Source organism: Pelodiscus sinensis, chromosome 15 (genome assembly GCF_052426305.1).
Source record: "Pelodiscus sinensis isolate ZL-2025 chromosome 15, ASM5242630v1, whole genome shotgun sequence".
In the NCBI taxonomy this organism is placed as follows: domain Eukaryota; kingdom Metazoa; phylum Chordata; order Testudines; family Trionychidae; genus Pelodiscus; species Pelodiscus sinensis.
Genome location: NC_143066.1, coordinates 36,115,888 through 36,143,332, shown reverse-complemented (window position 1 = coordinate 36,143,332; position 27,445 = coordinate 36,115,888). Strand labels below are relative to the sequence as shown.

General features: G+C 56.5%; 2 protein-coding genes across 2 annotated transcripts in view; one reads left to right on the top strand and one right to left on the bottom strand.

The window, feature by feature from the left end:
* Window positions 1-851: 851 nt before the first annotated feature.
* MIEF2 (mitochondrial elongation factor 2) lies at window positions 852-10,911 on the bottom strand. The gene is made up of 4 exons (XM_006126588.5): window positions 10,663-10,911; window positions 7,937-8,090; window positions 5,416-5,596; window positions 852-3,248 (listed from the first exon to the last, which is right to left on the bottom strand). Exons 2-4 carry the CDS (start codon window positions 8,081-8,083, stop codon window positions 2,179-2,181), a joined length of 1,398 nt encoding a protein of 465 aa, XP_006126650.3. The 5' UTR covers window positions 8,084-8,090; window positions 10,663-10,911; the 3' UTR covers window positions 852-2,178.
* Window positions 10,912-12,215: 1,304 nt separating this feature from the next.
* FLII (FLII actin remodeling protein) overlaps window positions 12,216-27,445 on the top strand; it is a 28,451-nt gene continuing 13,221 nt past the window's right edge. Inside the window, exons 1-10 of the mRNA XM_075899771.2 lie at window positions 12,216-12,372; window positions 14,667-14,777; window positions 19,186-19,257; window positions 20,476-20,556; window positions 22,261-22,346; window positions 23,466-23,627; window positions 24,514-24,617; window positions 25,293-25,468; window positions 25,875-26,032; window positions 26,497-26,581. Coding sequence (XP_075755886.2) covers window positions 12,310-12,372; window positions 14,667-14,777; window positions 19,186-19,257; window positions 20,476-20,556; window positions 22,261-22,346; window positions 23,466-23,627; window positions 24,514-24,617; window positions 25,293-25,468; window positions 25,875-26,032; window positions 26,497-26,581 — 1,098 coding nt within the window. The 5' untranslated portion in view covers window positions 12,216-12,309. The remainder of the gene's footprint in view (window positions 12,373-14,666; window positions 14,778-19,185; window positions 19,258-20,475; window positions 20,557-22,260; window positions 22,347-23,465; window positions 23,628-24,513; window positions 24,618-25,292; window positions 25,469-25,874; window positions 26,033-26,496; window positions 26,582-27,445) is intronic.

Genomic DNA, 27,445 nt, shown 5'->3' with positions numbered 1-27,445 from the left:
CTGGTCTCTTGCCAGTTTCACCGCATGACACAAAGCGAGGTTTACAGCTAGTGTGCCCATTTGGCCCGCTGACGACTCCAATTGCCAGAGCAATATACAAGCACGCAAGAGCTCAGACTGATGTACGTGCTACAAGGGAGTCTAAAATAATCTTGTTCTCCAGGAAGATGAAGGCAGCAAGAAATGCCTGGTGTGCTACAGAATTCAGTGAAATAGAATGAAAGGCCTGAGCCCCTCAACATGTGAGCTGCCATTGCTGTGAGTGAAATGTGACGTAGACGGCTGTGGGAGAGGGACAGTCGTACTGTATTCCTACACATCACCTTAAGCAGCAGGGACTCAGGTAGCCAGAGCCATAAGCAGCGTTCCCGATTTGTTCTTGCCATGTGTGAAATAAACTTTGTGCATCAAGGTGCATGTGGATGTGCACCACCTGTAGAGAAAAAAAACCTAGCTGTGGGCTCTCTGCTAATCAGGGAGCTGTTTGAGCCCTGTGGGGGACCCACCATGGGCAGGGAGCTGTTCTGATGGGGACCCAGCAGTTTCTCCGGCCCGAGCCTGGATCCTGTTTTAGTTGGTTAACTGTTGGGTCAACCTAATGTTTAACCAGTTAACTGATTAACTAGGCTTTTACATCTCTACTCATCACCTGGGCAGCACCTGAATCTCTCCTGCGTGGCTGCCCAAGCACACAACTTCCAGGGAACGCTGGCCATGAGTTCCCAGATAGGCAGCAAAACCCTGTTGCCAACATGAGATGAAATATCTGATTGAGGGGGAAGCGCAGTGCACACAGAACTGGATTTTCCCCAATACCATCTCTGCAGAGAAAACTACACACCGGTAGAGGCTCACATTAAAAGGCTAAAGGTTTATTTTCCATCCCGAGAGTGCACAACAAACACGGTTCTGAATTCATGAGAACAGTCAGAAAACGTCTGCCTCGTATTGGGTAGAGCTGGTACCCAAGTAACACCATCAGCCGTGCTCAAGGAAACTCATTCTTAGCAGGAAGACAAACAAACATAAAAATAATCAAGTCGGCTCTTGCCTACAGGGAGCCTTCTGATGTAAGACTCACTGTCCCCATCCTGCCCCTTTCTGGGAGCAGAGTCGTACTGGGGACCTCGAAGGGGCAGGATGGTTAGGCAGCAGCACCACGGGCATAAAACAGGGTTCGATCTGAAAAGCTTGGCTCATGGGGACAGTCCCCAGTCTTTGTAAAGCGGGAGGAGGGGATGACATTGGGGCCCAAGAGCAGTAGTTACAGCACGTGTCCCCAGCTGTAGCATGATTCAGAATCACTTCGTTTCTGCAAAGCAGATGGGCCTATCCTGTAGTACTCGTCTCTCTCCTGCAAGCCCCACCAGTAATCCCACCGTGGCGCCCCCGCTAAAGTAAAAAGTGCATAAGGAGGGAGCGTTAAAAGAGACACACACACTGAGGGTACAGAACCCCTCCTATTACAGCTCCCATGAACAGAGCGCCCGTTAGGGTTAGCTTGTCCTGGTGGGAGGCTACATTCATAACACTGGAAGTGCTTCAGAAGAAAGCAAATGAGATTTGATTAGCTATGGCAATATCCTGTGGTGCATAATCAGTTTCACCTGATCTCTCCCCCCCAGGCCTGTCCCTTCCTATGGCCCAGATCCTGGGGTTGCAAATACACACCAGGTTCCATCACCGCCCCCACTCCAGCAGTTTAGAGCCTGTCACTTTCAGGGTGAATTTTGTGCTCCTGAAAGGGGCTGGATTGAGAGCCCTGGAGACTGAAATCCAGTTTGTACAGAGCCTGGGTTCAGCACCAGCAGTGGCAGCGGGAGGCTCTCCATGCTTCCAGGCGCATTCAATCCTGCGCCTCTTCATGCGACAGGGCCAACTCTGATGGCAGTTTGACAGGGGCCAAAACTACCTCATCCAACTTCAACACGCAATGGATGGTCCAAGCTGGACTGGAGACCCAGCAGTGACTGGCTCCAGATGCCACCTCCCATCCCTTTCCTCAGGCACTGGGTATTGAAAGAGTGAATCATTCAGTAAGTGCAAGGGTTTCACCCGGTAACACCTCGTAAGTTAGAAGCTTCACAATTCCACTTGGCTTGGAGAAGTGGACAGACAGAAGCACACAAAAAAACCACCCACCACCCACCAACGATGAGACACGCTCAGACTAGCAATTCATTTATACGCCCATTCCTGCAGCAAGAGGCCTGGCTCGGATACAGCCCGGTAGAGTTCATAGCCCATCTCATCTATCTCCTCTTCCAGCAGCTCACAGAACAAGTTAATGTGGCTGTTGAAATAGCAAGGGAGGGAGCTTCTCTCCAGGTAGCCAACCAGCTCTTCGATCGCTTGCTGGAACCTCGCGGCCAAGGCCTCCTCTGCCCAGTCGGACTCGGTTTCACTGAGGTGGAGGAGGACGTGAGTCAGAAGGCTGCCGGTCAGTTTGCTCAAGAAGGGATGGTTTTTACACACCCCCTTTAGGATTTTGAGGCAGCACTGCCTGGCTCCCGAGTCTGCAGCATCCAGATCTTTAAGCTTGGAGACCTCGGACCTATAGAAGCTTTGTCGCCAGAGGTTTTCCACACGTCCTTTTGGAGGGTTGGCAAGAAGAATCTTATCCCCCGCTTCTGTCACTGGGCAGAGGGTTATGTTCAGCTGGGTCTGGTAGTGCGTGACCTCCAACTGAAGCTCCTCAGAAGCCACCACGGGTCTGATGATGCAGTCCAACAGGCTGCCTATGGCAGGCCAGTTGACAGAGGCCACCAGCATTTTATGGAGCGCCTCATTGAGCGCGTTGGAGGAGAGGTATCCGCCCACGATGAACCTGTCCCAGGGGCTGCTCCCACGAGGGATGTACTCCAGGTCAGTCCGCCGGATCATCCAAAACTGGGGGTCTTTTATGATGGTGTCCTCTCCTGGGATGAGGCTCCAGAGCGTGGTTTCAAACACCAAGGGCAGCATGAAGCAGACATGGTCGGCAGCCACAACCTGGAGGTCATCACAGAGCGAGCCCCCAAGGTACATGCTGCCGAAAGGCAGTTCCGAGCATTTGTTCTGCAGGAAGCTTTGCAGTTCTATGCAGATGTCCCTCGCTAGCTGCTTCCCACGGGCGACCTCCGTCTCCGGGATGGCAACGTAGTTTCTGTAATAAGAGAGGAGTTTCTCCTGGAATGTGAGACAAAGCAGCATCCTGGGTTCTACCTGGGGAGTCTCCGGGGAGCTGGGTTGGCCATGAGGCTCTGCAGCTGGGAATGGAATAAAGAGACGTGTTAGACTAGTCAGTGCTTCCACACAGGACACTGGCAAGCCCAAATACTCATCGTTAGTGCTACAGACCGAATCCACACTCAGAACTGCAACAGCATAAGCAGTGGCAGTGCAAGCTAGCCCCAGGCAAGCTGCGCCCGCCATGTCTCGCTGCTGACCTGGAAGGATCATCAAGATTTTCACTGGATATTCAGGGTCATCCAGTCCTTGACCTCTCAGCTGAGACTGCCAGCAAAGTACCATTGGAAGCTTTGCGGGGGCACACCTAGGATCACCACCGAGCCGTATACAACCATGCGGGGACAGGGATCACCCTCACAGGTCACTGGAAAGCCTCAGTAGGAAAGACTTAGTGACTTGCCCTGGGCCTGGCCCGGTCTGGTCCTTTGAACACAGCATACATGAGAGACATGCAGCTGACCTGGGCCAGGCCGCCTTGGGCTGAGGTTGCAGGACTATAAAATGGTAGATGTTTAGGCTTGGACTGGAGCCTGGGTTCTGAGTCCCTACGAGGGGGGGATGGTCTCTGAGCCCAAACCTCTACTTGCAATTTTATAGCCCCATCAGCTGCCCTATGAGTCTTTTATCATAGCACAGACGTATCCTCAAGTACCACCAGGAGAGCTACCGACGATGGTGCTTTTGATTCAGGAACACATCCACAACACATTACGAACTGGACTAAGGCCACTACACATGTTCTCCGAGGCAGTCGCTGCCTATTGTTCGGAGTTTGTTCCGCACCTAGCGCCCCGGAGACCTGGTCTGGGGTGGAGCTCCTAAAAGCTGTAATGACGTGTGTGGAAGCCCGCCATGCCGGAAAAGTAGTGACTTCCAATCCCTGCCAGACTGGCTGAAGCTAAACAGTCACCTAGATGGGCACATCCCATTACCACTGTCCTGCTTGGTGCATCAGAATATCTTCATTTCTGCACCGACTACCTGTCTGTTCCAAACAGTCCCCACCACCGTTTCTCCACCGGTTCAGGTCCATGACCCCTCGGCCCGTGGCAAGGCATTTTGCAACCCCCTTACGTTTCCTACAGAACAGTGGCTCTAAACCTTTCCAGACTACTTTGCACCCCTGCAGGAATCGGATTTGTCTTACGTATTCCCGCATTGTTTAAAAACCTCTTGCTTACAAAGATCAGCCATAAAAATACAAAAGCGCCACGGCACACCGGTACTGAAAAACGGCGTTTCCCTTGATTTCATAATTGTATGGAAAAAATTAGACTATAGCTGTTGTACTTACATTTCAGCAGGCAGCAGATAGAGCAGTATAAACAAGTCATTGTCTATATTGAATTCCACTTTGTCCTGCCTTCACTAGTTTTTTTTTTTTTTTTTTTAAACACGCACAGCCTGTTATAAAACTAAGCCAACATCTAGATCATGGGTTCCCAAACTGGGGGGGGGGAGGAAGGGGCGAAATTCCAGGGGGAGTGCGAGGTGTCCCGGCTCCCCCTCCCCCATTAAGTTTTGCTGCCCCAATCAGTTCTTTTTGCTGCTATTTTTGGGGGGGGGAGGGGCATGAGGGTTTTTTAAAATCAAAAAGGGGGGCGTGATGCCGAAAAGTTTGGGAACCACTGATCTAGACGAATGGATGTGCCTCCCGGAAGACCTCGGTGTACCCTCACAAATACATGCACGCTGAGATTCACTGCTCTAACAAGCGAAACAAGGTGTCTAAGAAGCCTACATCATGTGTGTGTGTTTGTGCGCGCGTGAACGTAGACAAAATATTGGACCTGGTGGGGGCAAAGCTGTGGGAGGCATGAGATTTCTCTGCTTTCAGTAGCCCTCTCTGAATGCCTTTCATGACATAAGGTTGTGATCCCCCATTAAGAAAACCATGTGACCAGTACACAGACTGCACAAAGGGGTTATTCTTCCAAATCAGGGGTTCTCAAACTTTAAGCAACCTGAGGACCCCTGTGATTTAAAATGTTGGGGGACCCTTTGTGGCTTTCTGAGGGTGGAGGAGTTCTTACGTAGTCATGGAGCGGAGCGTTACTTGAACAATCAATGTGAAACCAAGAGGTTGCCTGAGGGCAGCCACTCAGTGAACGCCTGGGACAGGTGTTTTAACCCGGTCTGGGACTTGAACGCTAGGAGGAGTAAGGAAACAACATCCATCCTGACCTTGGGCAGGTAGGGCTGTAGTCAGGGACAGCTGAGACTCGCTGAGATCTGCCCGGCTTTGCTTCTTTGGTGGCTTCGGCACGGCCTTGATCAGGCTCAGATCTTGCCAGCTCTCCTCGATGGACTTCTGCTCTGCCTTAACGTTGTCCTCGTCAGGCGAGCTGGTGGCTCGGTCTATCAGCTGTGGGACCAAATGGAAGAATGAAGGTTCACAGCAGCATCAAGGCTCCTACCAGCTATTCTCCCTGACTGACTAACCCCATCTCTGTTGCCAAAGCAGCCATCCAACCAGAAGTGGATTGTTCTGTACAGGGCTATTTAGTTTTCACATGAGTTTTGTCTGCTCATGAAAGAGGCTCAGCTGTCAGCACTACAGAACAAAGAGGATAGACAGCGAGCAGCATTCCAGCCCCCGCTCCCACGGGCTGGATGTAGAGGGAACACATCTAGGCCTGCTGAGAATACAATGAGGACTTGGAACCACAGATTAATTGGTGCTGCAGACTAATGGCTTGTTTCAGAGCTGCATCCACAGATCAGCTTTTTCCTCCCCCTTGTGAAGGAATTTACTAGATCTCAGTCTAACTATAAGAAATCAGAATGTCCACACCAGACAAACGGAGACTCTAGACAATCACAGGGGTGAACATAGAGCTAGAACACCGTCATTTCTCTCCCTCCGAATCCTCACTCCTAATTCTCTAATGAGAGTGGATTAAAGTTTAGATTTTTTTTTAAATCAGATTTTCCTTAGTTTAGATGAAAATGAGGATGATATTTAAAAAAAAATTAACATTTAATTTGCAATTGGCAACCTATGTTCAGGCCTAATTATTTGAACACCATAAGGAACATTAAACTGTACATATTTGTTGCCAAGTTTTAAAAAGACGGTCAAACCAGCACACCAATGGACATCTCTGGCATAGCCCCTAGAACCAGAGTTTGAGGAAGCGAAAAATTGCTTTTGACAGCAGTAGCCTCTTCCACAGACTCAGAAAATATTTTCTTTATTTCAAGTTTATTCAGCTCATTCAGTTCAATGATTAGTTCATACAAAGACCAGGCACAAATTGGAGCCAAAAAACCCGGAGAGCCTGTTTTCTCTCTTCCATTTATCGATGAAAACTAAGTGGGAGGGGACCTAAAATCCTGGAGGTAACAGCCAGAAATAATCCATTCAGTTCACTAACTACAACTAATACTTCTTTGGTTTAACAGAGTTACAAATTTTGCATTTAAAATTAACATCTGGCACATTTAAGGAAGTTTCAGGTAATACATTTAAATGCGGGTTTTGTGCAAGTGTAACTGAATCCAACTGGGATTTGACAAGTCACAAGGGGAAAAAATTATTCTACTAAAGCATGGGTTCCCAAACTGGGGGTGTGCCCCCCCGGAGGTCATGAAGAAATTCCGGGAGGGGTGGCGTGAGGCGACCCAGCCACACACGTCCCGGTCAATTCCACCCCAAGTTTTGCTGCTTTTTTGGGAGGGGGGAGGGCGTGAGGGTTTCTCAAAAATCAAGAAGGGGGCGTGATGCCGAAAAGTTTGGGAACCACTGTACTAAAGGAATGCATCATGCACCTTCATCTAACATTAAAAAATTTTAGGTTAAGCTACACAATTGCTTCAATATATGTGTATAGGTATAATGTATCCTCCTGGTTAGTAAAAAAGAACCACTAAACTTAACACCTAGATTTAGCTGCAAATCAACAGAAGAACAAACGGTAACCAAGCAATGAGACTCAACTTTTCTTTAGGAACATAATTAGATAGTACAAATGCAAAACGTAATTGAAAATCGGTCATTTAAATCTATTTGACTGAAAGCAATTCACCCTGTTCTAAATGAGAAAATCTTGCACCCTGTTACGTTTAGAAAGCCAAAACGTTCTTTTTCCTTTAATAAAAAGCTGAATCACATTCACAGGCAGAGTTCAGGGACATTTTGGTGTCCAGGGCTGAGAAGAATGATGGAGACCAGATGCTTTATCTTCCTTTCCCCTGTAATAATTCTCCTGCCTCCCCAAAAATACACCCAACAGGTTTTGTAACCTTTGACCACACAGGTATCACATGCAGGGCTTCTACTCTGCTTAAATACAGAGATATACCTATCTCATAGAACTAGAAGGGACCTTGGAGAGGTCATTGAGTCCAGTCCCCTGCCCTCATGGCAGAGCCAAATACCACCCGTGACAGATTTGCCCCAGATCCCTAAATGGCCCCCTCAAGGATTGAACTCACAACCCTGGGTTTAGCAGACCAATGCACAAACCACTGAGCTACCCTTCCCTCCTGCCTGAAGGGCCAAGTTCTGCATGGAAAGAGACATGGACGGAAAGTCTGCTGCTTTGATGTTGCATGCATTGCAAGGTCTTATTCCTTTGCAACCTGGGAAATTAGCTCTTTTGTTAAGTAAGTTAGTTACGTCCCTGAAGCCCCCATGCACAAGTCACAGCTTGACGAGTGCTGAAGGGACACTAGTTTATCTTCCAGAGGAACCCAGACTTACCCGTTTCACCACCAGAGTTGCGATGGCCAGCACAGCAGCACCGCCCACCCCAAGCACCAGTCTGGCATTGGCCAACAGGAAGTCAACAGCACCACCCAGCCCGTTGTCATCCCGCCTCTTCCCCCTTTTATGAACCAGCTCAGCCATGCTCCACCTACAGAGAGAGAGAAACACACAAGGTGATGCACCTGGGGTCCAAGGTGACTTGGTGGAACCTTTGGGAACATTGAAGAACATGGAAATTTTCCTTCCAAAACGATCTACTCGTTTGTGGAACAGCATCCCTGGGGAAGGAGCAGATGGTCCATTAGCTGCGACATTTAATCTAACTGAGACCAAGCAGGGAATGGACCTAGAAGATCTCTTTGGCCCTTTGATAGCTTCTTCACACTTACCTTCCTGGCTATACAGAATTGCATCTCCATTTCCCCCTTCGTCTTCCTTATCACAGCCTTCCCACTCAGCTCCATGCCTTCCTCCCCCCAACCTAGAACTGCCTTCAAGTTGTTAGAACAGTCTCAATAACCAACACTTGGTGATCAGAGAAGTTTTCCATTTCACACGTTTCTGCTACATTGTATCCCCCACAAATTACTGAACCCTGCCCTGTAAATGTGACAGAGACAATTACACTAAAAAAAAAAGGGAGGTTATTTAGTGCAACAGGGTTTTCTGACTTGTGATGGAAAATTAATTGACTGAGATGGGGCTTGAATTCAGTTTCTAGACAAGTTTGTCAGTTTGAAGTCGGTAGCCCAAGCAGGAGGCCGGGAGTTCAGAATCCAAGGTTCTCTTCCAGACCACTAGTGATACTCTGCTGTGCCACGATCAAGTCACGTGACCTCTGTGACTCTGTTTCCCCATCTGCAAGATGGGAAAAATAACCCCGTGGGTCATGAAGCTCCAGATGAAAGGACACAGGGAATTACAGAGCATCAAACGGGGCTCCCATACAAATGCACTGTGGGCACGGTGTAAGATAACTCAAGGAGCTTCAAGTCCATTCAAGGTAAAGGCACCTCACACATCCCTTCGCATGGAGATTCTGCTGCCATCAGCCAGTGAACAAAACAAGGGTGTGAACACCTCACAGCCCCAGCAATCAAGGAGCCATCTGGTCCTACTTCCACCCAGCTTTATCCCTCCTCTCAGTTTAACAGTGCAAACTTACAATCCGTTTCTTCCCAAGCCGCTGTGCATTATTCACGCACGGCCCACAGAAGAGACCACCATGCACGTCACTTCTCAGGCCAGGCGCGATTCTTCCCCACTGCTGCTTGGCAGCAAATGGGCCACAGCCAAATTCTTAGACCCCTGCGGCATCGGGACAGTGCACAGTGAACACGGCAGCTCAGACTTCTAGAGTTTGAAACCCACACTTCATCTGTGTCCTTTCCTCACATGGCAGAGACCTCTCATGAGTAATGATCCCAGTATGACTCAGTTTCACCATGTCACTATGGGAACAGCTTCTTAGGGGCTACAGTCTCCGGGAATTAAGAGCTCAAAATCTACTTCCCAGCCATAGTTTCTGTTTCAGAATACACGCTCCACTGGGCAAGGGCCAACAGCCCCAAGTGTGGGAAGGCTGGTTCCAGCTCCCGGGCCCTCCACGGGGCTACAGCAGCCCCTCTGTGCACATCAGGCTGCTCCCACGTACTGGGTAACCAGTTCCCCAGTCACACCTCTACTGGGAGGCATACCTATTGCCCCAGCAGGCGCTCTGGTACAGCCGCACACAACTCTCACGAGCAAGAATGCCAAGCGGGGCTGTGCTGGGAGCCGGTCTGTGAGTTCAAGCTTTCAGGTTTTTTCCAGTGAATAATGGAACGGTTTGAAATAGGCCCAACAGGGCAAAAACTGGATCAAGGAATCAACAAGGCCCTGAACATGTAACAGGCTCATCAAGGGAATTGGGTTGGAGGGTAGAAATTCATCTATTAGTCCCTCAAACATAAACAGAGGCCAGCACCGATCCAAATTTATATTCCCATCTGCAAAACTGCTCTGCAGATATTCGCACCCACATCTGTGGATACCCATAGGTATAAAGCAAATAACGGCAAAGTAGCAGGGTTCTCGATACCAAATTTGTATCCGTATCTGCCAACAAGGAGCCATGGATAGCCGTAGATATAGTGTGGCCAGAGAGCCAAAGGGTCTCAACGCCAGATCCCAGCCGGGACTGGATACGTGCTGTCAGAAATGCCCAGCAGCCTTCTTTAGCTGGACAGGAAATAGCAAAGCTGCCCCCACCTCCCGCACCCTAACTCAACGCGCCCCATCCCCTTGTGACACCAGCCCAACCTGCGCAGCTACGGAGGAGGAACTGGACTTTGCTCTCCCCACACGTGCCCTTGCTGTAAAAAACAAAAGATAGCACGTAGACAGCGGCCTGGATCACAGAAAGCTGCCCCAGCTGTGCTCCCCCCCCAGGCCCGGATCACGGGCCCCCCTCTCAGCTGTGCCGCCCCTCACCGGGCCTGGATCACAGGGCCCCCCTCTCAGCTGTGCCGCCCTATCAAGCCTGGATTACAGGGACCCCCTCAGTTGTGCCTCCCCTACTGAACCTGGATCAGGCCCCCCAGCTGTGTCGCCCCTCCTCCGGGCCTGGATCACTGGGCCCCCGCTCTAGATTCTCACACCTTGTTAGGCTGCCCCCCAGACTAAGCCAGAGGCCCCGGGAACTCACCGACAGGTGCCGGGAGCGGCGCGGCCGCACTCACCTTGAGCAGCGAGCCCCGCTAGGTCAGGGCATGTTGCGGCGGGGGAAGGCGGGTCCCGGCAAGGCCCGGGCCCCGGGGGCTGGAACAAGCCTCGGCCGGCCCCGCGGTTACTGCAGCAGCGGCTCCCCTACGGCCGATCCCCAGCGAACGTCGGCGACAGTCACATTCGGTCGGGCCGAGGCGGCCAATAGGAGCGCCCGCCTGTTGTCCCAACGTTCCGAAATGTAACGAGAGCCTCCGGTTGCCAATTGCGCCCCGCCCCTCGCCTCGGCTTCGTCACACGTGGGCGGAGCCCGGCAATTCTTCGCCTTAAAGGCGCAGCGGGACAGAAGCAGGAAGGGGTTGAGGATGTGGTGGGGTTGGGGGTTTCGCTTAGTCCTATCCGGGTAGTAGAGGGGCCTATATGCAGAGCTGACAGAGACTCCGCGGGGGAGGGGGGACAGTGCAGAAATCCGCCCTGGACCCCCTACCCTGTCACCACTAGGAACAGGGATCCTAAGGCAGGCATTTGCATCCTGTGGGCCTTCCTACAGCTGTCACCTGCAGGTTCCCTACCATTTGCTTGCTTTTTTGGAGTGAGCTGCCCTGCGAGTGGGAGACGGGTGTTCAGTGCAGTTTTATGGGCCCAGGATCTTCCTGGATGTTCTGGGTTTTGGGTAGCTCAGAGGTGGCAAGAGTATCTAGCCCCAATCCTGGAACAGGATCAGCCCACTGGGTTGAGTGCTGTGCAAACACAGAACCAAAAGAGGGCCCCAGCCAGCCCCCAAAAGCTTAAGATCTGAGTAGGAGACGAGGTAGCGGGTAGATACAGGGAGGGACCCCAATGAGACAGCACTGTGTTATTAATTATTAATATTTAATTATTGTTAATAACCTGTCTCCTCTTGTCTACACAGGCAGGGGCCTGGATCACAGGGCCCCCCTCTCAGCACAGGATCACAGGGCCCCCCCCTTTTAGGGTCTCACCTAGACTTATGTAGCTGGGCCTATCGACTGTAATGCATTTCATTAAATGCAGACAATTAAATGCATTACAGTCAATAGGCCCAGCTACATAAGCCTAGGTGAGACCCTAAAACCTGATAACCTTCCTAGGCTCTGTAACCCTTGATGAGAGACCTACAGTGGGGTTCTTCAGACCGGCGTTCTAGCCCCAGCGGGCTGTCTTTGGGAAAGCCCCTTGCCTCAGTTTCCTCTGTGTGAAATCGGGTTATGATACTGACCTTGCTTGTAAAGCCCTCTGAGATCGGCCAGAGCTGGCTGTTATTTTCCTAGCAGTTTGCCCCACTATCCTTCCCAATAGTATTAACATTCTCTCGCCCTCCCACTGTTCCAGGGGGCTCCAGGAGAACGGGGGGGGGGGGGTAGTAGCCCCTTAAAAGCCTTCTCAGCCGCAGGCAACAATGAAGGTAGAATGGGGCAGGTTCCCCCAGGACCACAGAAAGGGGGATTCTCCCCCCACAGGGGTGGAGGCAGGCAGCTGCGATCACGTCTCCTCCCGGAGGGGGCTGTTTAAAAGCAAAGCTCCCTGGGAGGCTTGCAGCGCCCCTGGCAAGGAAGGGGTTAAAAGAGCGAGCGCAGGCTGGGTGTCAATGCAACACGCCCTGCCCTGCCGCCGGCTGGCTGCAGCTGCTGCGGAGCGGAGCAATGGCTGCCACCGGGGTGCTCCCCTTCATCCGGGGGGTCGATCTGAGTGGGAACGACTTCAAGGTACCGCAGGGCCCCCCCCCCACCCTGGGCTGGGCTGCGGGCAAAGCCCGGGGCTGGGCGACAGACAGGGAGGTGGCTGGGCAGCTCCCAGCCTCTAGGCCCTGCCTGTTTCCTGCCTGGCTAATTTTAGACAGTGGCTCAGCCCTGGCTGCACTGTGGGGCCTGACATCCTGCTGGGAGGGGGCCGAGCTGGCCTGGCCAGAGCAGGGGGGGTTGCCAGAGAGGCCGGGCAACTTCAGAGCCCCTGGTTCTGGGGGGTGATGGGCCTCCTGGCTACAGACTATGGGTCGTTTTTAAAGTTTTTCCTGTTCCAGACTCACTCGGCTGCCCCCCTGAAACACTTTTACTCAGGGCGCCCCGCACTGAAACTAATCGCATCCCCTCCTGGTCCCTGTGAGGAGGGGCAAGGATTCTGTAAATCAGCCCTTCTCCATCCGCGGCGTGGGGGACCCCAGCAGGTTTCTAGGGTCCGAGCGAGAAAGCCAAAGCTACTCTGGGTGGAGTTGAAGTTTATGGGCACCCCCGGACTGAAGTTGAAACCTGAGAAACGAAGCGTCATAGAGCCCCTAAGATGTGGGGCCGGGGCCCCTTCTTGCTGCCCCTGGCTTTTATATGCAGGAAAACAGTTGTGCTAACTAACACAGCTGGGCCATGGAGTTTGTATAGCTCTGGGGAAAGAGGCCTTGGAAGGAAAAAGATGGCGAGCTGCTGGTAGAAAATCCCTCCTAGAGAGATGAAAGGGCTTGCCCCAGGTCACGCTGGCAGAATTGGGAATGCAACCCTGCTCTGATCCCTCACTTGCTTTGCCTCCTGGGATCTATTTCCCCAGCCTAACCTCTGACCAGGGAGTGACCGTGCTGCTGGTGGTCCTTTGGCTATGCTCTCTGGTCAGCCTGTTTCCCTGTGCCCATCGCTTGCCCTTGGCCATGGTGGTTTTGCTGGTCTGCGTGTGACTTAAGTGACTCAGCCAGCTTTGCCCGGTGCTGTGACGTGACCCACAGTTTGGGCCTGTATAATCTCCCTGTGACACTAAGGAGCTATGAGTCCGTGTGCTGCACTCACGCTGACTCCTACCGTGTGTGAAACTGTAACCGGGCCAGGCAGAGAAATGAGCTCATGCCGGCCCTTGCCAGGCACCGCGTCTGAGGAGCAGGGTGGCAGCTCTGCCGGCCCTGGATGGGGCATGCAGAGATGCTCCCTCCTGTGAGGTTAAAATTCAGGTTCTTCCTTTGCAATTAACCTCCCCCAGCACCGGAGCCCTCCCATGGCAGCGTTGGCAGATCTGCCCTAGAAGGCTGTTGATCCGAGGAATGGCTCTTGGGCGCGGCGCATGCCGGTGGGCCCGCGTTGGTATGGTTGGGGGTGGCGCAGGGTTTATCTCTGCGATGTGGCTGTGGGGGTTGTGAAACCTGCCGCTAAACAGGCCCTTCAAATGCAGTTGCACAATCTGGGTTAATCTTTTTGCATGGGAGAAAGGCCCTTTCCTGCAGGTGCGTGGGTCTGCCTGCCCCTCCTCTCCCTGGATGGGGAGGCTGCTAGTTAGAAACCTTCCACCAGCGGTAGCAACACGCCTGCTAAGGCCAGGCTCGCACAGTGACCGACACTGGGGCACAACACCCTCGTGGGAGGAGCAAACTCCTGTGAATGAAGCTATACGTGTGCTTGAGCCTCGGCAGAATCGGGGCCTGCGAGTGTCCGTCCATGGGATTCATGCTGCCTCCCAGCCCCCTAATCTTGCATAACCTGCCCGACCGCTGCTCCGCTCAGGATTGGCTCCCAGGGCAGTGTGGGAGAGGCAGGGGGGCAAGAGAGGCTGCTGCGGAGCGGCCTCTGCCCGCGGCAGACCCAGGTTTGCTGCAGACAGAGGCTGCTCCGTAGGATGCTGTCACAGCCTCTATCCGTGGCGAGCGCAGACCCCTGCATTCAGGGTCTGCTGCTGTTCTGCGCTGCTGCCTCTGATACAGAGGCAGCCATGTGGGGCGGCGGAGGGCTCCCCGGTGTGAGTCCCCAGGGACTATCAAATAATCGTGTGACCGCTAAAATGCTGCGGTTCCACGACTATTCGATTACATGGGATCTAACATCCCTAGTTACAGTAAGTCCCGCGCTGTTGGAACAGCCTGTCACATTGGTGCATTTGGCAGGGATCCCGGAAAAGGGGCCGTGGGTGGTTCCCCCCTGCGGTGTGGGGAGGGTGTTAAGAGCACAGGATCCTACCGCCCCGTCTGGATGAGAAACCCGTTTCCCTGCCCAGCGGATGCCCAGCGTGGCTCTTTCTCTCTCCCGCCTCTCAGGGTGGCTATTTTCCGGACCACGTGAAGTCCATGACCAGCTTGCGATGGCTGAAGCTGAACCGGACCGGCCTGTGCTACCTGCCAGAGGAGCTCTCTTCCCTCCAGAAACTGGTGAGAGTGGCCTGAGGCCGGCGGTGCCCAGACTGGCTGCTGGGTGCTCCTTGGGAAGCTGCCTTTGGGGCGGGGGTGCGTATAATGCAGGTGAGCGCATGGAGTCGTTGAGAGCAAAGGGGCAGGTAGACCCAGCTGAAAGCCCCTACGATCATTCTACTGGCTCGTTCTTCCATGGCTTTTCATCCATGCTTCTCTCCAAGAGCTTTGCAAAGGTTCTCTCCATTCCACAGCTGGAGAAACCGAGGCACAAGGGGGCGACGTGGCTTACGCAAGCTCACTGAGTCAGCCAGTGGACCAGCCAGGAATAAAACCCTTGTGGTTTGGACTGGTGCTCTACCTGCTACACCCACTGTCTCCTCTGCAGTGCATTCCTGCAGGTGTACACACACCCTCTCTCTCTCTCTCTCTTTCTTTCTCGCTCTCTCTCTAAGGACAACCTGCAAAGGCTCTTTAAATTCCATTCCCTCTCCCCTAGAAATGCCAGGCCCATCAATCCCACTTCTTAGTTTTCCTGAGCCCTCACGACTTGGTCCGGGGGCTTGAGGGTGGAACTTTAGCAAAGACAGGGATGCTGGAATGAAACCAAGAGCGGAGTTCCCCTCGGCTGGGCGCTGCGCAGTCTGTCTCTCTCTCAGCCGCGAGGCTTTCCCTGTCTTGTGAGAAGAGGCCTGTGGTGGATTCCCCGTCACTTGAAGTCTTAATTTCAACAGGGCATCTTTCTAGGAGATCTGTTGTCGCTCACTCAGCAGTTCCGGGCTTGCTGGGGGACCTGCTCTGGGGTCCTGGGGGGCCTGTCTCTTCTCCGGAGCTCAGATCAGGCAATCCAAAGGCCTTTGAATCAGTGCATTTGTGTCAACTTTACTAGTTCTCCGTAGAGCCTCCCTTAGTAGATCAGTTCTGAATAGCTAATGGTGCCAGCAAACTCGCTTCCTTCCTGGCCTGCTGTCTGTTATAAAGCAGCAAAAACGGTCTCCAATCCCCGTTCGTTTTTTTTTTTCTTTATAGATCATCTTTAGCGGAAACCTTATGACCAAAGCCCCAGTGAATCCCATTGCCCGGGTGACTCCTGCAGCTAGCCTGACATCTAGGACAGCAGCGTGTGCATCCCCTCACTCCTGTGAATGGTTTCCGGATGTCGGTGTGATGACTAGGGGTGTTAGACTAGTCGACTATCCAATAAGCATTTGTTTATTGGATAGGCTTTTGACTAGCTGACGTTCCCCCTGCCCCCTCTCTATCCCCTAGGCCATGCCAGAACCTGCCCCACCACCTTACTCTCAGGGCGCCCTTCATCCTGCCTGCTCTTGGAGGGGTGGGAGGGAGGGACAGCAAAGCAGGGGTGGGGAGAAGAGTACGTCAAAGCAGTAGCGCCACACAGCAGCGCTGCCACTTTGAAACTCCAAGGCGACCGTTTCAAAGGGGCAATCACCACATGACAAATCCATGGATCACAGCTGATCGGTGGATCACGGATCAGCTGGGAGGTGGCTGCCCCTTTGACACTGCCGCCTCTGCACGTTTCAAAGGGGCAGTGGATTCTTGTGCGTTTCAAAGCAGGTGCCCGTGTGCAGCTCGGAGTCAGCGAGCCGTCCCGCTGGCCCCAGGCTGTATGTGGAGTTCTGCAGGCCTCCTTTGAAATGTACAAGAGCTCCAGCAGGGGCTCTTGCATGTTTTAAAGGAGGAATGCAGAAGTGCCTATCAGCTAGTCAATGGACGTTCCGTCGACTAGTCAATTGACCACATTTAAACATCCTTAGTGATGACAGACATGGGCATGTTTGCTCGTCGGCATCTGCAAGAGGGAAGCTTTTGCTGAATATAACGGGCAAGAGGCAATGGGCTTAAATTGCAGCAAGGGAGGTTTAGGTTGGACATTAGGGGTACGTCTAAAGTACATGCCTCCGTCGACGGAGGCATGTAGATTAGCCAGCTCGGCAGAGAGAAATGAAGCCGCGATTAAAATAATCGCGGCTTCATTTAAATTTAAATGGCTGCCCCGCTCTGCCGATCAGCTGTTTGTCGGCAGATCGGGGCAGTCTGGACGCGACGCGCTGACAAAGAAGCCTTTCTTGATCGGCACAGGTAAACCTGGTTTCACGAGGCATACCTGTGCCGATCAAGAAAGGCTTCTTTGTCGGCGCAGCGCGTCCAGACTGCCCCGATCTGCCGACAAACAGCTGATCGGCAGAGCGGGGCAGCCATTTAAATTTAAATGAAGCCGCGATTATTTTAATCGCGGCTTCGTTTCCCTCTGCCGATCTGGCTAATCTACATGCCTCCGTCGATGGAGGCATGTAGTTTAGACGTACCCTAGGAGAAATTTTCTAGCTGTCAGGGTGGTGAAACACTGGAATAAGTTGCTGAGGGAGCTTGTAGAGTCTCCCTCACTGGGGATTTTTAAGAGCAAGTTAGACACACACCTGTCAGGGATGATCTAGACTCTAGATCCATGGTCACCAACAGTCGATCGCGAGGCCTCAACCAGTCGCTCGTGAGGTGTCCTGTCTGCCCCGCCCCCATTTCCCTTCCACCCCCGAGAAGCCCCACTACCTACCTCAAGTGAAAATGGAGGTAGTGTCGGCTTCCCGGGGATGGACAGAAGTCCCGCAGCTTAGCGCCACTTCTGGCGATTCCAGAAGTGCACTAGCTGCTCTGCCGGGCGTACTGCGGGAGGGAGCATCGGCTCCCTGCACCGTACAGGAGGGGTGAGTCAGCTCTGGGGAGGCACGTGCGGGGTTTCCCAGCACACGCTGGGGGAGGGGGGGGTCGGCCCTGGGGTAGGCGTGCGTGGGGCTTCCCTGCACCAGGGTGGGGGGGTTGGCTCCAGGGCAGCATGCACGGGGCTTCCCTGCGTGGGGTGGGGTTGGCCCCGGGGCAGGCACGCGTTGGTTTCCCCGGGGGGGAGGGGAATCCTGGGAGGAGGCAGATGCAGGGGACTCTCTGCTTCCACTGGCACCCTGCTCCCCAGACCTCTGCTCCCCAGCCACAGAACTCTGTCCCCACTCCCCTGTCCCCAGCTACAGTACGCTGTCCCCACTCCCCGAACTCTGTCCCCACTGGCACCCTGTCCCCAGCTACAGAACTCTGTCCCCATTCCCATCCCCACTCCCCGAACTCTGTCCCCACTGGCACCCTGTCCCCAGCTGCAGAACCCTGTCCTCTGCCCTCCCAGCACCCTGTTCCCTCTTCCCTGCCCCCCACTGCAGAACTCTGTCCCCACAAAATGTATAATTATAAATGCTTCATTTTAGATTTAAATAGCATGAATAAAAACCAGACCATTTATTTCATAACTATAAACACGTGATTTTAATTTTATATATCACATAATTTAAAAATAAACTGTTTATCAGAGTGTGTAAATAAGGGCTGGGGATAGCAAGTGATGGACAGGAGGAGAATAGAGAGGGCGGGGCTTCAAGGACGGGGCGGAGCGTCAAGGAAGGGGCGGGGCGGTAGATCTTCGCCTGTTCTGAGATTTAAAAAGTGATCTTGGGTGTAAAAAGGTTGGGGGCCACTGCTCTAGATGGTGCATGGTCCTGCCACAAGGGCAGGGGACTGGACTTGATGACTCTCGAGGTCCCTTCCAGTTCTAGGAGTCTCAAAATGGCCTTACATGATGGATTCATCAACCCTTTCATTTCTGTCTGTAACCAAACTAAAGTGGTTCAGTCAATTTCATCTGTGTTCTGTGTCTGTCACTTTGTAGCCCGCATCCCTCTGAGGTTCCCATGTGCTTTCTCTACCACTGTGCCTAGGTTTTAGCACTTCCCATCCACAGGGCTCAAAGAGCTTCACAGAGGCAGCCCGTCTCTTGCCAAGGCATTCATCTTAGCCCCTCACAAGATTTTAGCATAGTAATCCCCACAACATGGCTGGGGACAGGGACTATGGTAAACTGAGGCACGAGGCGGCTCAGGAAGTTTGTGGGGAATTGGTTGAACCTGAGTTCTAGCGAGGCCACCCTGCTGCGCTAGCTGGATGCGGCCATGTTCGGGTTGCGGTAGGGGGGATGTGTTTTCAACAATCCATCACAGTTTCCGAGGGACTGATGAAAGCCAAACGCTGGGGACTTGTCTGTAGCATCCACCGGCCCCGTGGCAGGCTAGGGCCTGTCAAACCCACGTTTTTTGCCCAACTAAGCCGGCGTGGCTGGGGCTGGAGTGAAGACGCCTGCCTGTGTTCGGCACACGGTTTGGTCTCTAGCTCCTGCTGGGGTGACAGAAGCAGGAAGATCTTTTGTTGCTCTGCGGACGCACCAAAACACAGGAGTGGGGGGTGGCTTGGGGCCAAGAGCGGGGTCCCGCTGTGTTGGGTGCTGCACAGCGTCCGTAGTAACCCGTCCCTGGGCTGTCCCTTCCCGTTGGGTTTGGTAACCGGGGCTCGCTCTTCGCTTTCCACACAGGAGCACCTGTCTGTGAGCCACAACAGCCTGACCACGCTCCATGGAGAGCTCACCGGCCTGCCGTGCCTCCGGGTGAGTGACCCGCGCCGGGTCCCGCTGCCCCAGGCGTGGGCGTTCCTCTTCGGCGGCCAGCCCCTCGCTGGCCCTCTGCTGCTGATCGCCCCGGGCGTGACCGTGGGTGGGCATCCCTGGCTCCCTTGCCAAGTCTGGACCCGGGGCTGCCCCGGCCCAGGGGCTGGCCTCGTCTGCAAATACCGGCTAGTCCTGCCCGCAGACGTCCTGCACTGCCTCTCTCCCCGCTCTGCAGCTCACCCCGGAGGAGAGCTTAGCCCCTGAAAACCAACCCTCCCTCCTCCCGGCCCCTCCCGGGAAGCGGATGGGTGAAACGCTGCGCTCTGCTTGGGTAACTTCCTGACCCGCTGGCTGTGCTGTAACCCGGCCAGCCGGCTTCCTGGCCACCGCTCCTTCGATGGGCTGGCCCCTGGGTGGCTGTCGGGCGGAGCCCGGCTGCAGGGCCTCTCCAGGGCTGTGTGGCTGGGGAGCGTAATCGGAGCGGGGGGTCTGGGAGTCCAGACTTGCCACGGACTCTGTGCGCCCCCATCACGTAGAGCCCGATCCCGCAGCCATCGCTCGCTCACACGGGACATCTCCCTTGAGGCAGGGCTGCGAGGCGGAGCCTTTCCCTGCCCCATGCCTCAGTTTCCCCATGTGCCAAACGGGGATGTTAGTCCTTGCTGAGGAGCTGGCTGGGGGCGGGTGGTTCCTTGGGGTGGGCTGACGCCCAGGGGAACTGTCTGGGCAGCCGCGGCGCTACAGTGCCTGGGTACATTGGCACAGGCTGGAGAGAGACGAGCTGTTCGATCCAGGGGTCCCATGCTCAGCCCCAGCTAACCCATCCCGGGGGGGCCGCGTTGTGCTTGGACACCCCTGTTTGTGGGTGGTCCCTCCTGGAGCTGGTGGAGATGCAGCCTGGGCCTCTTCCCCGGTTGGGGAGGGAGGCTGGATGCTCCTAACACCCGATGTCACTGGATGATCTCGGAGGAGCTCGCAGCATGTGGCCCTGAGAAGCTGAACAGGCTGGTCTCCATCCCCCTCCCCCGACCCACGGCTTCCCTCTTTGGGCTTCTCTCCTCTGATCCCGCCCAGCCTCCTCGCCCTCCCGCTGCTGCCCTCTGCTCACGCCTGGTCGGTCGCTTCCCTGCTCTGACCCGGGTGCTGAGTAAGGGGCACGCGGAGACCTGGCTGTGAACAGCTCCAGAGCCCTGACTCTGCCTCCCTTCCCCTTTTAAGGCAATTGTGGCTCGAGCGAACAGCCTGAAGAATTCTGGCGTCCCCGACGACATTTTCCAGCTCGATGACCTCTCGGTGCTGGTATGTGCTGCCTGTTCCCTCCGGGCTCCTCCCTGCTCTCCTCACCCCCTCCAGGCAGTGTAGGAAAGAAGCAGAGAGATTCCCACAGCCTCAGGGGGGAGGGGAAGAGAAGCCTAAATCCCCACGTTCCATCAACCCATAAGAGAGGCACCTGCCTCTGCCGCTGACTTTCTGTGTAACCTCTGGCAAGTCCCTTTGCGTGCCCGTGCCCCTTTTGAAATGGGCATTATGCCGATCTTTCTGAATTGCTTTGTCACACTTTGTATTAAGGGCACATTTGTAAGTGGTTTAGTGCTATACAGGGTCAATAAACAGGGGTTTTGGTTCCTCAGTTATTCAAGTCCAATAGCACACAAGGTGGCTTATAAACTGTGGCTTAGAACGATCTCTAACCCCATCTACTGATGTACTTTTAACCACCTCTAGGCCTACCCGCATTTGACTTACAGTTTCAGTGGATATTAATCAATGTTTATTTTTTAAGCTTTGTTTAGATTTATATTGATTTTAATGTATCACAGATGGATGAAATCATGGAGGGAGGGTGTTGGGTCAGCCAATAATTATTTAATGACCGTGGATGTTGAGATTCAAAAAGTTTTGAAACGGTTAAAACAAATTGCTAACCTCATACCTCAATATACATCACAAGTGACTATACTTCCAAGTCTAAGTTCTCCAGCAGCGATTTTTCTGACTTTGCCTCTCTGCAAATTTTGAAGGTTATTCCCCGATTAACCCTTTACAAATGTATCCTTGTCGCAAAGTCTGGCCATAGGACATTCCTGGCTGTACAGGCGCCAGCCCATTACTGCAGGGGAATGCGGAGTGTGACAGGGACGGTCAGTTATTAGTGTGTGTATTATGCTAACGCTCACTTTGGCCTCCAATTAGGGCCTAAGGACATTACTGTAATGCACCTAATCACCTACTTGACCTCGGAATTCGTCTCCATTTTAAAGCTGATCTAGTCGACCCAGGAATGTCCTTGGGGATTCCTAACCTGTCTTTTGTAAACACCACGATCTGGCAGAGAAATAAAGGGGAACGTCCAATGAGCAGCCTCCATTTTGGTGTGCCACACCAAAACCCCCAGGGGCCCGACTCTGAGCGGCGCTGATGCGTCCTCGGAAGAAACTGACGCAGGACAGCTGCCCCCGGCTGCTGCTGTGTTGGAAAGGGCAAAGTTCATGGTGTCCTTGTGCCTGGCTCGGCAGGTAGCAAAGCTCACGGCTGGGTTGTGAAGACTAGAGGCTGTGCCCTGGTTTTGGATAGGGGCACCGAAGGGGGGCAGGGTTGTGTGCCGAGGTAGGTGCAGTCCTGGCTCATGTTCCTTGTCAGCTGGGCACTTGGGCGGCTGCTCAGGAGAGAGTCCAGTGCTGCCCCACTGATTGGCCCGCTGCTGGGTTTGGGTTTCTGCTGGTGGTGCACATTCTCACATGCTTTGGTGCGCGCGACAAAATTTATTCCGCACCTGTGTGAAAACAAGGAGAGGGAACATTAATCATGGTACCCGCTCTCAGTGCGTCATCCAGGGCATGCGTTTGCCCTCAGACCTGGCCGTTCGGCAGCATGGCCAGCCCTGAAGAGCCTCGCAGTGGCGGCAGGGGGCTGATTCTGGCTGTGGGAGGCTGTTGCTGGGCGGGTCGCTCTGTGTCAGCTGGAGGGCTGCTCCTGACGGCTCTCTTGCTTCCCGTCCCCCAGGACCTGAGCTACAACCAGCTCACAGAGTGTCCCCGGGAGCTGGAGAACGCCAAGAACATGCTTGTGCTCAACCTCGGCCACAACAGGTGGGTTGGCCGATCGGGGGTCCCTGCCCAGGCTGGGGCAGGGGGCTCCTTGGCTGGGTGCACCAGCTGGGCATGCAGGTGAGACGTCCTGGCTAAGCTGGCAGGAGAGCCCTGCCAACCAACCCCCCTCCCTGACCTGGGGCAGGCCTGGCCGCTGGCGCTGATGCCGTGGAGAGAAGGGATCTGCTACGAGGGGCGCGTAGAGCAGCCGATCCCAGCGTGTCAGGTTCCAAACAGGCCACTGCAGGGAGCCCTCCTCTGCTCTGCCTCCTGGGCAAGGGGCGCGTGTCCCGTGCGGCTCACTCCCCCTGGAAATGCCCTCCCTCCCCGGCCCGGGGAATCCCCTGCGGCCCTGTCCACACCCGGAGGATCCCCCTTTGTGTTGCTGCCGGGCTGGGTAACAAGGCTGGGTCCCCTCGCTCCGCCCTGTTGTGCCGGGCAGGGAGCTGAGCGCGCTCTGCTGTCTCTTCCTGGGGACCCGGGGCATGTGTCTGCACCCAGCCAGGCGAAGCGGGGGGACTGCCGGCGTTCCCTGTAAGCGGAGTGCTTGGGCGGCTGCTCAGGAGAGATTCAGGTGCCACCCAGCTGACTGGCAGAGCGCCCACAGTCAGCAGCAGGTGTGTCCATGGGTGGTGCACGTCTCTGCATGCCTCGGTGCGCAGAACAAAATTGATTCTGCACATGGGTGGGGAAAAAATTAGACTGCTGCACGTGGCGCCAATCACAGCTGCGAGGCTGCAGCCACCCAGGCGGTACGACCCTGGCCAGGCCCTGGGTATGTTCTGGAGCAGCTGGCCCATGCCCCTTCGTGGCTGTGGACGTGGCTGATTGCAGCCTTGACGCCCCCTCGGGCGCCGGTTCCACTCAGCCGGCTCCCGGGGAGGCATTGCTGCGGGCTTTGCAGGATGAAGCTTTCATCCGACAGTTGCCGAGCCGGCAGCGTGTGACAGTGTCGGCGGTGACCCGGTTTCCTATTTAACCGACTGTGAACACCCCAACTTCCCAGCCTGGCACTGCAGGGTCCCTGCGCCCAGCCCCATCCTTCCCCTCCCTGCGCCCAGCCCCGTCCCTCCCCTCCCCCGGCCGGTAACCAGCCCCTGCCTCGTCTTCCCCCTCCAGCATCGATACCATCCCCACCCAGCTCTTCATCAACCTGACGGACCTGCTGTACCTGGACCTGAGCGAGAACCGGCTGGAGAGCCTCCCGCCCCAGATGAGGCGCCTGGTGCACCTTCAGACCTTGATCCTGAACGACAACCCGCTGCTGCACGCCCAGCTCCGGTAGGTCGCGGGGCTCAGGCTGCCTTGGTGGGGGGAGGCAGCCGGCACTGTGGGGGGGGGGGGGCAGGACGGGCCAAGAGAGGCCCCGTTGGCTGGGCGCTCTTCGGGCCGCTCTCCTGCGCCTTGCTGGGCAGAGCCTGGTCTGGCCTGGGCCCCGGTGTCTTGACTGGTTTGCAGCTGCACCGGGCTGGGGAGGCAGAGCCGCTGCCGAAAGGCAACCCAGGGGCTTTATTCCCCGCTTAACACCTGAGAACCCAGCCTGCTGGGCCCCTTCTGCAGTGAGCCCTTGGGCGAGGGACCCGGCCTGCGGCATCGCTGACACCAGCCCTCCCCCGCTCGCCGCCTTAGGCTTGGCCTCCAGCCCTGAAGTCTTTCGATGGGCCCAGTTTCTTGGGCCTCATAGTGCCGGCCACAGCCCTAAAGACTGCTCCGTCCCTGGGGCAGCTGTCTGGCCACTCCCAGGGACTCAAACCCACAACCCTGCCCTCCCCAGGCCAATGCCCTATCCCCAAGGCCACTCCAGAGCCCACCCCACTGCCAGTGGGTCCCTTGTCCTGCCTTCCTGACGCAGGAGGCAGCGAGATCCCTAGAGCAGCCTGTGTTGGCTGCTCTCTGCATAGCTGTGGCGGGCACAGGTCCTGCCGGCTTGCTTCAGCCTCGGCCCCCCAGCACGGCCTCTGGGAGGGCTCCGGCTCCCACGGCCCGGGGCACCCTTGAGCCTTCCCCGCACGCTGCCGGAGCCCGTGTGGAATGGGCTCGTGTCCCGGCTGAGCCCAGTTTTACGCCTGTGCTGCTTCCCCTTGAACCAGAGCTTTGGATGCCGGGCTCGGCCCAGGCCTGGCCGTGGCTCTCCCCTCACAGCGTCCCCCTTTCCTCCCCCGTGAAGGCAGCTGCCCGCCATGACGGCTCTGCAGACCCTCCACCTGAGGAACACGCAGCGCACGCAGAGCAACCTGCCCACCAGCCTGGAAGGCCTGACCAACCTCGCCGGTGAGCCAGAGACCGGGGCTGAGGGGAACGGCCCCTCTCCGGCCCTCCTCCCGGCCGCGGCTGGGCAGCGCACGAGGCCTAGGAGGGACGCCATGCGCCGGAGAGAGGCGTCCCGCTCCCAGCGAGCCGTTGGCAGCTCAAGCACTGTCCCCAGCACTGGGCAAGCGGTGGGTGCGCTGTGGGCGCGTCTCCCAGGGCAGGGCCTTCAACTCCGGCCTGCCTGAGCCCGTCGCTGGCAGCTCCCTCTTCCCCGATGGCAGCCCGGCGACGGGTGCGAATTCCCTGGTCCAGCCGTCCCACCATGCAGTGCGCTGGGGCTGAGGAAATTACCCAGAAGGCCCTGCTCCCGCTAACAATGCGGAGGAATTGGCCTGCAGTCCCAGCGTGCACCGGGACACCCCCCGGCGGAGGGGCCTCTTGCGAGCGGGAGCTGCCGCGTGGGACAAGCCGTTGTGGGGACGAGGGAGGCAATTGCCTCGGGGCCCCGAAATGGTGCAGGCCTGACCCCGTTGTAGGTGGAGAGGGACCAGGGAGGGGGGCTGCCTGCCCCGTCCCCACATGTCCCTGCTCGGTGTCCCGTCCGGGCGCTCGCAGCGCGGGTGGAAGCCAGCGTCTCTGGGCTGACTGTGGCCCGGCCCCGTGGGCTTCGCTTCCCCGCCCGCTCTTCCTCCCCAGACGTGGACCTCTCCTGCAACGAGCTGAGCCGGGTCCCCGAGTGCCTCTACACCCTCTCCAGCCTGCGCCGCCTCAACCTGAGCAGCAACGAGATCGCGGAGCTCTCCCTCTGCATCGACCAGTGGACCCAGCTGGAGACCCTCAACCTGTCCCGCAACCTGCTCACCTCGCTGCCCGTAGGTCACACGCCACCCTCCCCCCGCGGGGAGCTGGCCCGGTGCCTCCCGGCTAGCTGCCTGGCACCAAGCTCAGCCGGGGGGTCGCGGTGGCTTTCACGGGCGCTTGGCCGCTGGCTTGTGACGCTGCGACAGCCCCAGCAGGGTTACAGCCCCAGGGGCCAGTCCCACCGTCCCCCTGTCTCCTCGGACTCCACAGGCTTGTGCTTTGCTCGCTGAGAGGGGTCCCCATTAGTGCCCCTTGCAGTCTGTGACCCCAGGAGCGCCATGGTGCTGTTGGGGAAACTGAGGCACGGAGCGGCTAAGTGAGTTGCACAAGCTGCTGGCCAGATGCCTGGGATGGTGGGCCCTGTGGCCCAGGCTAGGGGCGGCCCCTGATCCGTGGCCCGTCTCTCCCCATGTCCAGTCCGCCATCTGCAAGCTGATCAAGCTGAAGAAGCTGTATCTGAACTCCAACAAGCTGGACTTCGACGGCATTCCCTCGGGCATCGGCAAGCTGGCCAGCCTGGAGGAGTTCATGGCCGCCAACAACAACCTGGAGCTGATCCCCGAGAGCCTGTGCAGGTGGGTCCCCCACCTGCTGCCCTGGCCGGGGGGGGTGGCTCTGGAGGTCAGAAGCAGGATCCTCCCCATCGTCTGGGCAAGTCTCCCCCGGGGCCGCTGCGTGGGGATAGGGCAGCAGGGCTGGCTGGCCCTCTCCGTCCCGACGCGCCTTCCGGCTGCCGGTTACCCGCCCGCCTCGCGGGACTCAGCCCCTCCGGCCCTGCTGCGTGTGGAGCTCACCCGCCAAGCGGCCGACGAGCCCGCCCCAGCCCCGCCAGGCCCTGACCCCTTGCGCTGAGGCAGGCGTCTCTGGTGCCCCCGAGGTCGCTGGGCGGGAGGAGCAGGCGGGCGCGTTCTGCGGAGGGGCCGGCAGGGCTTTGCGTGGCTGGCAGGCGGAGCTAGCCTGGGCGCGGAGCAGCGCCCGGGTGGGATGGGACAGCCACCCCCCCGCCCGGGCACCAAACCTCTCCTCCGTCTCCCTCCAGGTGCACGAAGCTGAAGAAGCTGGTGCTGAACAAGAATCGCCTGGTCACCCTGCCGGAGGCCGTTCACTTCCTGACGGGCATCGAGGTGAGGCGGGGGGAGGGCGAGTCGGGCCCCTGTGCTCCTCCAGCGCCCCCGGCCCCGCGCACCAGCGGCAGCCGGTCCCTGCATCCCGGGGGGCTCAGGCTGGTGGTGGCGGAGCGCAAGGCTCAGCCCCTGACCCCACCAGCTGCACCCTCAATGGGCCGGATCCTGCACAGGCGGGGGAGGTGCTCTGCCCCTCGCCAGCCATGGGGCGGCCGAGTTGATGCAGGGGGCTGGGCCGGTCTATCGCAGAGGCTGGGAGCCTAGACCCATCCGGGAGCCAGGTCGAGGCTCTAGGCAACCACGCAGCAAGGGGTCTAGCACGCAGGGGCTGTGGGGGTCTAGCCTGAGGCCAGGTCCTGCTGAGCCGGCTGCCCCGCGCCCTGGCTTAGCAAATCCCTGGGCGGGAGCTGCTACAATGGAGCCGGCTGAGCCCTTCACTCCCCGGCTGCCCAGCGGTTGGTCTGGGGTGCCCAGCTGGTGCCATGCTGGGGCGGGGAACCTGGATCTGCCCTGCTGGGCCCTGCCTGGTGTGGAATCCCCGCCTACCGGCCCTGCACGGGTGGGGGAGATGGAGAGTCCCTCTGCCGACGGGGCCCATTCCTAGGGGTGCTGAGAGCGTCAGATCTGTTCTGAGTGGCGCTTGGCTCCCAGGCCGTGGGCCCTGCTGGCTGGATTAACCCTGGGCCCCGGCGTGCCCGCTGCTGGGCATGGCTTTCCTGTGGGCCGGGGAGGGTTGGCATCGCAGCGCCTGCGACCCCGTCAGGCCCTGATCCTAACCCCGCTGGGGCAGGGGAGACTCCCAGCCGGTGCCAGGGTCTCTCTCGTGGCTGGTGTTTGGATCGCCTCTCTGTCGCGGGCCCTTGC